Source organism: Aegilops tauschii, chromosome 1 (assembly GCF_002575655.3).
Source record: "Aegilops tauschii subsp. strangulata cultivar AL8/78 chromosome 1, Aet v6.0, whole genome shotgun sequence".
Lineage (NCBI taxonomy): Eukaryota > Viridiplantae > Streptophyta > Magnoliopsida > Poales > Poaceae > Aegilops > Aegilops tauschii.
Genome location: NC_053035.3, coordinates 449360081 through 449370885, shown reverse-complemented (window position 1 = coordinate 449370885; position 10805 = coordinate 449360081). Strand labels below are relative to the sequence as shown.

The window sequence follows — 10805 nt, the reverse complement described above, 5'->3', positions numbered from 1 at the left end:
ACTACCCTAGATACTTGGTAGATGAGAAGGCAGGCAAGGTCGACAGAAGTATATTGGATATACATTATATGAATGTGTACTTTACTAGTACTCCTAGCAGCACCAGGGTATTAGATACCGGTTCGGTTGCTAAGTGTTAGTAACTCGAAATAAAAGCTGCGGAATAAATGGAGACTAGCTAAAGGTGAGATGACGATATGTTGGAAGTGTTTCCAAGGTTGATGTGATCAAGCATCGCATGCTCCCTCTACCATCGAGATTTGGTGTTTGCGTTGAGCATGATTGGATTATGTTTACCGCAAAACGGTTATTCATTTAAGGAGAATAATGGTTACTCTGTTTATTTGAATAATACCTTCAATGGTCTTGCACCTAAAATGAATCTCGATCGTAGTGATACACATATTCATGCCAAAAAGATATAAGATAGTAATGATAGTACCACATACTTGTGGCACTGCCACTTGAGTCATATTGGTATAAAACGCATGAAGAAGCTCCATGTAGATGGATCTTTGGACTCACTCGTTTTTGAAAAGATTGAGACATGCGAACCATGTCTATTGGTATATATGCATGAAGAAACTCCATGCAGATGGATCGTTTGGACTCACTTGATTTTGAATCACTTGAGACATGCAAATCATACCACATGGGCAAGGTGACTGAAAGGCCTCGTTTTCAGTAAGATGGAACAAGAGAGCAACTTGTTGGAAGTAATACATTTGATGTGTGCAGTCCAATGAGTGCTGAAGCACGCAGTGGATATCATTATGTTCTTACTTCACAGATGATTTGAGTAGATGCTGAGAATATTTACTTGATGAAACACAAGTCTGAATTATTGAAAGGTTCAAGTAATTTCAGAGTGAAGTTGAAGATCGTCGTGACAAGAGGATAAAATGTATGTGATATGATCATAGAGATAAATATCTGAGTTACGAGTTTGGCACACAATTAAGAAATTGTGGAAATTGTTTCACGACTAATACCGCCTGGAACACCATATTGTGATGGTGTGTCCGAACATCATAACTGCACCCTATTGGATATGGTGCATACCATGATGTCTCTTATCGAATTACAACTATCGTTTATGGGTTAGGCATTAGAGACAACCGCATTCACTTTAAATAGGGCACCACACAATTCAGTTGAGACGACACCGTTTAGAGAAACCTAAGTTGTCGTTTCTTAAAAGTTTGGGGCTGCGATGCTTATGTGAAAAAGTTTCAGGCTGATAAGCTCGAACCCAAAGCGGATAAATGCATCTTCATAAGAATACCCAAAACAGTTGGGTATACCTCCTATTTCAGATCTGGAAGCAAAAGTAATTGCTTCCAGAAACGGGTCATTTCTCGAGGAAAAGTTTCTCTCGAAAGAATTGAGTGGGAGGATGGTGGAGACTTGATGAGGTTATTGAACCATAACTTCAACTAGTGTGTAGCAGGGCACAAGAAGTTGTTCCTGTGGCACCTACACCAATTGAAGTGGAAGCTTATGATAGTGATCATGAAACTTCGGATCAAGTCACTACCAAACCTCGTAGGACGACAAGGATGCAAACTACTCCAGAGTGGTGCGTAATCCTGTCTTGGAAGTCATGTTGCTAGACAACAATGAACCTACGAGCTATGGAGAAGCGATGGTGGGCCCATATTTCGATAAATGGTTAGAAGCCATGAAATCCGAGATAGGATCCATGTATCAGAACAAAGCATGGACTTTGGTGAACTTGCCCGATGATCGGCAAGCCATTGAGATAAATGGATCTTTAAGAAGAAGACGGACATGGACGGTAATGTTACCGTCTATGAAGCTCGACTTGTGGCAAAGAGTATTTTCACAAGTTCAAGGAGTTGACTACGATGAGATTTTCTCATCCGTAGCGATGCTTAAGTCCATCGGAATCATGTTAGCATTAGCTGCATTTATGAAATTTGGCAGATGGATGTCAAAACAAGTTTCCTTACCAGTTTTCATAAGGAAAGGTTGTATGTGATACAATCAGAAAGGTTTTGTCGATCCTAAGGATGCTAAAAGGTATGCTAGCTCCAGCGATCCTTCCATGGACTAGAGCAAGCATCTCGGAGTCAGAATATACGCTTTGATGGAGTGATCAAAGTTTTTGTGTTTATACAAAGTTTATTAGAAACTTGTATTTACAATAAAGTGAGTGGGAGCGCTACAACATTTCTGATAAGTATATGTGAATGACATAATGTTGATCCGAAATGATGTAAAATTTCTGGACAGCATAAAGGGTTGTTTGAAAGGAGTTTTTCAAAGGAAGACCTGGATAAAGCTGCTTACATATTGGGCATCAAGATCTATAGAGATAGACCAAGACGCCTGATGATACTTTCAAAGAACGCACACCTTGACATGATTTTGAAAGAGTTCAAAATAGATCAGCAAAGAAGGAGTTCTTGGCTGTGTTACAAGGTGTGAGTATTGAGTAAGACTCAAGACCTGACCACAGCAGAAGAGAGAGAAAGGACGAAGGTCATCCCCTATGCTTTAGACGTAGGCTCTACAGTATGCTATGCTGTGTACCGCACATGAAGTGTGCCTTGCCATGAGTTGGTCAAGGGGTACAATAGTGATCCGGGAATGGATCACATGACAGCGGTCGAACTTATCCTTAGTATCTAGTGGACTAAGGAATTTTCTCGATTATGGAGGTGAAAAGGAGTTCGTCGTAAAGGGTTACGTCGATGCGAACTTTGACACTAATCCGGATAACTCTGAGTAGTAAACCGGATTCGTATAGTAGAGCAGTTATTTGAAATGGCTCCAAGTAGCGCGTGGTAGCATCCACAAGATGACATGGATATTCGTAAAGCACACACGGATCTGAAAGGTTCAGACCCGTTGACTAATAACCTCTCTCACAAGCATAACATGATCAAACCAGAACTCATTGAGTGTTAATCACATAGTGATGTGAACTAGATTGTTGACTCTAGTAAACTCTTTGGATGTTGGTCACATGGTGATGTGACCTGTCAGTGTTAATCACATGGTGATGTGAACTAGATTATTGACTCTAGTGCAAGTGGGAGACTGTTGGAAATATGCCCTAGAGGCAATAATAAATTGGTTATTATTATATTTCCTTGTTCATGATAATCGTTTATTATCCATGCTAGAAATGTATTGATAGGAAACTCAGATACATGTGTGGATACATAGACAACACCATGTCCCTAGTAAGCCTCTAGTTGACTGGCTCGTTGATCAATAGATGGTTACGGTTTCCTGACCATGGACATTGGATGTCGTTGATAACAGGATCACATCATTAGGAGAATGATGTGATGGACAAGACCCAATCCTAAGCCTAGCACAAGATCGTGTAGTTCGTTTGCTAAGAGCTTTTCTAATGTCAAGTATCATTTCCTTAGACCATGAGATTGTGCAACTCCCGGATACCGTAGGAATGCTTTGGGTGTACCAAACGTCACAACGTAACTGGGTGGCTATAAAGGTGCACTACAGGTATCTCCGAAAGTGTCTGTTGGGTTGGCACGAATCGAGACTGGGATTTGTCACTCCGTGTAAACGGAGAGGTATCTCTGGGCCCACTCGGTAGGACATCATCATAATGTGCACAATGTGACCAAGGAGTTGATCACGGGATGATGTGTTACGGAACGAGTAAAGAGACTTGCCGGTAACGAGATTGAACAAGGTATCGGTATACCAACGATCGAATCTCGGGCAAGTAACATACCGATTGACAAAGGGAATTGTATACGGGATTGATTGAATCCTCGACATCGTGGTTCATCCGATGAGATCATCGAGGAGCATGTGGGAGCCAACATGGGTATCCAGATCCCGCTGTTGGTTATTGACCGGAGAGTCGTCTCGGTCATGTCTGCGTGTCTCCCGAACCCGTAGGGTCTACACACTTAAGGTTCGGTGACGCTAGGGTTGTAGAGATATTAGTATGCGGTAACCCGAAAGTTTTTCGGAGTCCCGGATGAGATCCCGGACGTCACGAGTAGTTCCGGAATGGTCCGGAGGTGAAGAATCATATATAGGAAGTCCAGTTTCGGCCACCGGGAAAGTTTCGGGGGTTATCGGTATTGTACCGGGACCACCGGAAGGGTCCCGGGGGTCCACCGGGTGGGGCCACCTATCCCGGAGGGCCCCATGGGCTGAAGTGGGAGGGGAACCAGCCCCTAGTGGGCTGGTGCGCCCCCCATGGGCCTCCCCCTGCGCCTAGGGTTGGAAACCCTGGGGGTGTGGGGCGCCCCACCTGGCTTGGGGGGCAAGTTTCCCCCCTTGGCCGCCGCCCCCCCCCCCCTTGTAGATGGGATCTGCAGGGCCGGCGCCCCCCCCCCAAGGGGGCCTATATATAGTGGGGGGGAGGGAGGGCAGCAGCACCCTAGCCCCTGGCGCCTCCCTCTCCCTCCCGTGACACCTCTCCCTCCCGTTAGTGCTTGGCGAAGCCCTGCCGGGATTCCCGCTACTTCCACCACCACGCCGTCGTGCTGCTGGATCTCCATCAACCTCTCCTCCCCCCTTGCTGGATCAAGAAGGAGGAGACGTCGCTGCTCCGTACGTGTGTTGAACGCGGAGGTGCCGTCCGTTCGGCGCTAGGATCATCGGTGATTTGGATCACGACGAGTACGACTCCATCAACCCCGTTCTCTTGAACGCTTCCGCTCGCAATCTACAAGGGTATGTAGATGCACTCCTTCCCTCTCGTTGCTAGTAAACTCCATAGATTGATCTTGGTGATGCATAGAAAATTTTGAATTTCTGCTACGTTCCCCAACAGGAGATGGCCGCCATTGCTGCTGGCTGGCAGGCCGGTAGGCAGCTGGCCGGAGGCCAACGACATCCCAATGGTGGACGTGGCCGAGGACGAGCCTGCGCCACCCTTGCCGGTGCATTGCACCATGATCATCGGTGAGGTTCGTGCCCATTATATGGACATGGTGCAGGAGGAGCAGTTCCGGGAGGCACAGGCCGACGCTGCCTACAACCACCAGCTCCTTCAGGAGCACCAACAGGCGATGGAGTAGCTCAACGGCGTAAGGGAGATCGCGTCGGATGCGGACGTGGCAGAGCAAGCGGCGCTGCTCGAGTCCTACCGCTCGCGACATCCGCCTCGCCGGCTGGCAATACCACCAGCGTCAGGCGGAACTAGAGGCCACCTACAAGGAGTTCGACGAGGCGGCGGACGAGGTGTGTGGCAAGACTGGCGACGCGGAGGACATCGCCGACTCCACCGAGGCCGCGCCCCGCCACCACGACCACGAAAACAGCACGTCCACCAGCACCACTAGCAGCGAGGAAGAGTAGCGCACGGTAGGTCGCCGCTGCTCGGGATCCAAGAAGGCCATTGCTGCTCCCCTTCTGTTTAAGCCAAGCTTGGCGTGCTGAGCATCGTCGGCTGGTTAGTCGCTTGGCGGCGACGTGGAGGCGGACAGTTTCACTTCCCGGGTCTCCGCGGAGGGGAGCTGGAGAGCGTCGAGGTAGAACTGGAGAAGGTGAAGCTTCAATTCTCGGGGCTCATGGCCAGACATGGGGAACGGGCGTCGGCGATCATTTAGTTTAGGTCTAGAATAGAAGTATGTCCGAAATTATAAGTCCAGAGTCGTACGAGCTCCGCTATTAGTTGAAGTATGTCCGTAATGTAATGAATTTTGTCATGTTTATATGAAATCCACCTTGTTTGCATAAATCTCTTCCAGTTTATATAAAAATCCGCGTGGTTTGCATGAATTTCGTCTGTTTGGTTCAAAAAGTTGTTGAAGTATATGCGGACATCGTTGGATGGCCGCCTCCCACATCCGTGTTGACTTTGGAGAAAATTTGCAGGTCGACTTTGGAGAAAATTTGCAGGTCCACTTTGGAGACGCCCTTACACTATGCTTCTGTTACTCAAGAAACGACAGAGTTAGGTAGTCGAGATATTCTAGTATTTTCTATTAGTTTCTCGTGTCTATGGATATGAATACACACATAAAGTATTTGATTTGTGCAATTTATTCTTTGAAACCTAGATTTTTACAACTTTTTGGTGGTTAAAATGTGCAAATGGGTAGTTTGCACATTTGGAAGCCTGAAACTGCATAAAAATGCTTCTGTGTAAGTTTCATGTATAGAAACATGCAACACGGTGGCTTACACATTGCCCAAAGACTCGCATTTTAACCACCAGCTCCTCCCCTTGTGCATTTTTTGGGTTAGAAATGTACACCCATTGTGCTGCTTAGTGCATAGTTATCGGCAAGTGTCCATCTTACTGTTCGACGATTTTTTTTAGTCATGTACAATGGTGCTATCTTAGAAGTGATACATAGGATAAATGATGAGGTGGAGGAGAGAGAACTCGTAAGAAAATGCTTGTATTCTCTTATTTAAGAAAAGACAAGAGATGATCTCTTAGCACAATATGTCTCATCATGTTTTTAGGAATAGCTAGTTATTGAAGATAAAACTAAAAAATAACTTATTGTAAACATTTTTTGTCATCTTTAAATTACATGTAAAACTTAAGATAAGACTAGCTTATCAACCATTGTATATGCCCTTACACCGTACTGATAATTTCTGCTCGGTGCAATCCCCAGGTATGTCGTATGCTCTGACCTCACACAAGCAGCAGGAAGCAGCCATGAAACTGCAACCGCATGGTGCGCGGGGAGGGGGGGGGGGGGGCATCCTCCTTCGCCCCCTTTAATTTAACCACCAAGATCCCAAATGGAATTTGCCAAGATCCTTACTCCTTTGGAACCAAGCCATTGACATTTGTGGCGTTCTTTGACCGACATATCGCCATGGCGCCCCATCAACCGTGCTGCAAGAAACCTTAAACAAATGCACACTTGAGACCCTACTGTCCCAGTGAGACCTCTATCTATCCAGAATTCTGACCAAAAACATCACCAATCCAGTCCTGCATCGTCTTTCTTCTCACCCACCACTAGCTTCTCTGGGGAGTGAGGAGCAGAGTAATGGATCTTGAACTGTTGTGGAGTGGTCGACCTGCACTCTCAGCACTGCCATGGATCTGCGGCGGCCTCGTGGCCACCGTGCTGCTCTGGCAAGCCGCCCGGCTGCTCGACCAGCTGTGGTGGCGGCCGAGGCGGCTGGAGCGGGCGCTCCGCTCCCAGGGCCTCCGCGGCACGCGGTACCGCTTCCTCCTCGGCGACGTCAACGACTACGCCCGGCAGACCAAGGAGGCGTCGTCGGGGCCGCCGATGCCGCCGCGCTGCCACGACGTCGGCCCCCGCGCCATGCCGTTCCTCTACAGCACCATCCAGGAGCACGGCGCGCCGTGCATCTCCTGGTTCGGGCCGGTCCCCAAGGTGAGCATCACCGACCCAGCCCTGGTCCGGGAGGTGATGTCCAGCAAGCTCGCCCGCGACGTCGAGAAGTTCAAGTTCCCGGCGCTCACCAGGCTGCTCGCCGACGGGGTGGGGAACTACGAGGGCGACAGGTGGGCCAAGCACCGGAGGATCCTCAACCCCGCCTTCCATGCCGAGAAGCTCAAGGTGTGTATGTCTCACTCACCTTCACACAGTTGTTCCACACTATCTATGTGCTTCTTGATATCCAATGGCTGGTCTGCTGAGCTTGGTTAATTTGCAGCTCATGTTGCCGGCGTTTACTGCGTGCTGCGAGGAGCTCGTTGGCCGATGGGAGCAGTCCCTTGGGCCTGACGGCTCCTGGGAGGTGGATGTCTGCCCGGAGCTCCAGAGCCTCACCGGAGATGTCATCTCGCAGACGGCGTTCGGAAGCAGTTACCTGGAAGGGAGAAGGATTTTTCAGCTGCAGACTGAGCAAATTGGGCGATTCATGGCAGCGGTCAACAAGATTATGATCCCCGGTTACATGTGAGTTGCTACTTATTTTCTTTTCTAACTTTGGTGGTAGACTGGTACTGTACTACGTACTAATTGAAGGTCATTAGCACTTCATTAGACTGTGTACCAAAATATGTGAAATGAAATGTAATACCGCAATCATTCGACAGTAAATTTACACAACTAATATAATCTAGTTGCCTAAGCAGAGTGATATTCTTTTCCCTTACAACCTTATTTTTCAGGTCCTTTCCTACCAAAAATAACCGAAGGATGCATCAAATTAACAAAGAGATTGAGTCCATCTTGCGGGGCATAATTGCAAAAAGGATGCAAGCTATTCAGGAAGGAGAAAGCACAAAAGATGACTTACTAGGCTTATTGCTGGAGTCAAACATGTCAGACACGGATGAAAATGGCCAATCCACCCTAGGAATGTCAGCAGATGAAGTCATGGAGGAGTGCAAGCTGTTCTATTTTGCTGGAATGGAGACAACATCAATATTGCTTACATGGACAATGATTGTGCTTAGCATGCACCCGGAGTGGCAGGACCGTGCAAGGGAGGAGGTTCTTGGCCTATCTGGAAAACACAAACTCGAGTATGAGGGTGTTAATCGGCTCAAAATTGTGAGTACCAATTTGAAGTTACTTAATTTGCTAGAAAGAACTAGAGGTACAATGTCTTATTAACATGATGTGCAGGTGACAATGATTCTATATGAAGTTCTCCGGTTGTACCCGCCGGCTACTGTATTCACCCGGAAAACATACAAGAAGATTGAGATCGGAGGCATCACGTACCCAGCTGGTGTGATGTTTGAGATGCCAGTGTTGTACATCCACCATGACACAGACATCTGGGGAGAAGATGTGCACCAATTCAAGCCGGATAGGTTTGCCGAGGGGATCTCCAAGGCGTCCAAGGACCCGGGCGCATTTTTCCCATTCGGTTGGGGGCCACGGATCTGTATCGGCCAGAACTTCGCATTGCTTGAGGCCAAGATGGCATTGTGCATGATCCTTCAGCGTTTTGAGTTTGAGCTCGCACCGTCATACACCCATACGCCGCATAGCGTGATGATGTTGCGTCCAATGCATGGTGCTCCGATTAGGCTTCACACTATCTCTTCGTAATATCATGCTCAGACTAGGCTTCACACTATCTCTTTGTAGTATCATACGCATGTCATTCGCCTCCTATGTGATATGTATGTAGTCTTATCGGCGGCAGGTTTTAGTCACCATCTGTTTTCTTTTCCTACTGATAAAAGTCCAACAGTTTTGGACTCATGAGAACTCAATTTACTTACGACAACTATTTTGTATTGTGTTTCTCTTGTGTTTTTAGGAAAGTAGCAAGTTTTATTCATCAACTATAGGATTACAGTCAACTGATACTATATATGAGATGCAGTCTGCTATATGGCGCAACTACCATCTGATCTGCCATAATTGGCTAGACATGAACCCAGGTAATACAAAACACGGCTTCGGGCCTGGCTATTCCTCCCCGCGTCGGCTCCCGTGTGGCGACCGGGGGGGGGGGGGGGGGGGGGGGGGGGGGGGGAACCCTAGCCGCCGGCTTCGGGCCTCCTCCCGCCCCTTCCCTCCCTCGCCGCCGCCGGACCACGCTGCCGGGAAAAGCCCTCCGGCGCCGGTGGCGGCGGGGCTCTTCTTCATCCCGCTCGGAGGCTGTTGGCGCGGGGCGGCGGCGGACGGCGGTGCTTCGCGCTGGTGCGGGGCGCGGAGGCGCGGCGGCGGGCCCTGGCGGCGGGGGTAGCGAGGGCTTGGTGGCGGCGCGGTGGGCTGCACGGGGCGGCTCACGCTCGTGGCTGCGGTGGCGGCCAGGTCTGGGCTCGGCCAGGTCTGGCGGTTCGGCGGGCGCGGGCGGCGCGCGGCGCCTCGCCGGCGTGCGCGCGTGCTTCCGCTGCTGCGTGCAGCGCGGTGGTCGGGCTCGCGGCGGGCACGCGTGCTGGTGGTGCGCGCTGGCCGTCCTCCAGTCGGGGCTCCCCTGTTCCGGCCCCTGGACGGTGGCGAGCGGCGCGGGATGGCTCTTCCGGTGAGTGCTCTTGGCTGCGGGTGTGGGCTGGCTTCGCGCTTTTGGTCGATGGTTGGGCGGGCTGCCGTTGGTGGCCTCGCGTCGAGCTGCGGCGGGCGCCATGGTGAGGCGACACGGGGGTGTGTCCGGTGGGGAGTTCTCAGGAGGGATGGGAGGCCCCGATGGCCACCCGTCGCCGGTGCGGGGGTGCACCGGTCCGGATGGTCCGCTCCTCCTCCCCCTTTCCTCGGTTGTGTGCTCTTTGTTGGGGCTCTGGCGATGTTCGAGGCAGGGCGGTTGCTGGCATCTTCATTGGTGGGGGCTGCCAGTCAGGCCAAAGCCAAGGCCTTTGGGTGTTCCCGGAGTTGCTTGGATGCTGGGCGGCGGCCCTAGCGGCGGGAGGCGCGGTGTTCATGGGCGGAGCGCGCGTCTTGGGTGCGGTCGGGCAGCCATGGCCACGTGGGTGGCATGGTTGGTGATGTTTGGCGAAGCATGGTGGCCTGGTAGAGGGTTAATACCGGAGTACATCACTTGCCCGGTCTTCTCCGGCCGACGGTGGCGGCGCCGCGGGCGTCGTTTCCTTCATGAAGGCTCCGTCGTGGTGTTCTCTTCTCTCCATGTTGCTCCGGGTGAAAACTTGATCTCCGTGATCGGGCGGTGGCGGCTTTCGGTGTCGTGCCCTTCTTAAAGGCACCGCCTTGGAGTCCATGCTTCGCCATTGTCCCGCTTCACTTCTTCTCGGTGGCTAGGTCTCGGAAGGTCCTCGTCGGCCCCAAGTGTTTTGGAGTGTGCTTGGTGGTCGATTGGGTAGTGTTGCGGTGCATCGGCACCCTTGTATCTTGCCTTGGGTGTGTGTGGTGTGTGTGGGGTGCGTGTTGTACTCGGATTTGTACTTTTGGTCGATGCTTTATATATAAAGCGGGGCGAAAGCCTTT

At 50.3% G+C, this 10805-nt stretch overlaps 1 protein-coding gene across 1 annotated transcript; it reads left to right on the top strand.

Annotated features, from left to right (window-relative positions):
• Window positions 1-6662: 6662 nt before the first annotated feature.
• On the top strand, window positions 6663-9164 carry LOC109746119 (cytochrome P450 CYP72A616). Its single transcript, XM_020305234.4, has 4 exons — window positions 6663-7517; window positions 7615-7859; window positions 8075-8459; window positions 8535-9164. The coding sequence occupies exons 1-4, from the start codon at window positions 6978-6980 to the stop codon at window positions 8964-8966; spliced, it is 1602 nt and encodes a 533-aa protein (XP_020160823.1). The 5' UTR covers window positions 6663-6977; the 3' UTR covers window positions 8967-9164.
• Window positions 9165-10805: the final 1641 nt, after the last annotated feature.

Coding starts and splice junctions, on each gene's coding strand:
- LOC109746119 (XM_020305234.4), top strand. CDS start 6,978: ATGGATCTTGAACTGTTGTGGAGTGGTCGACCTGCACTCTCAGCACTG. Junction 7,860..8,074: donor ATTATGATCCCCGGTTACAT/GTGAGTTGCTAC, acceptor CTTATTTTTCAG/GTCCTTTCCTACCAAAAATA. Junction 8,460..8,534: donor GTGTTAATCGGCTCAAAATT/GTGAGTACCAAT, acceptor CATGATGTGCAG/GTGACAATGATTCTATATGA.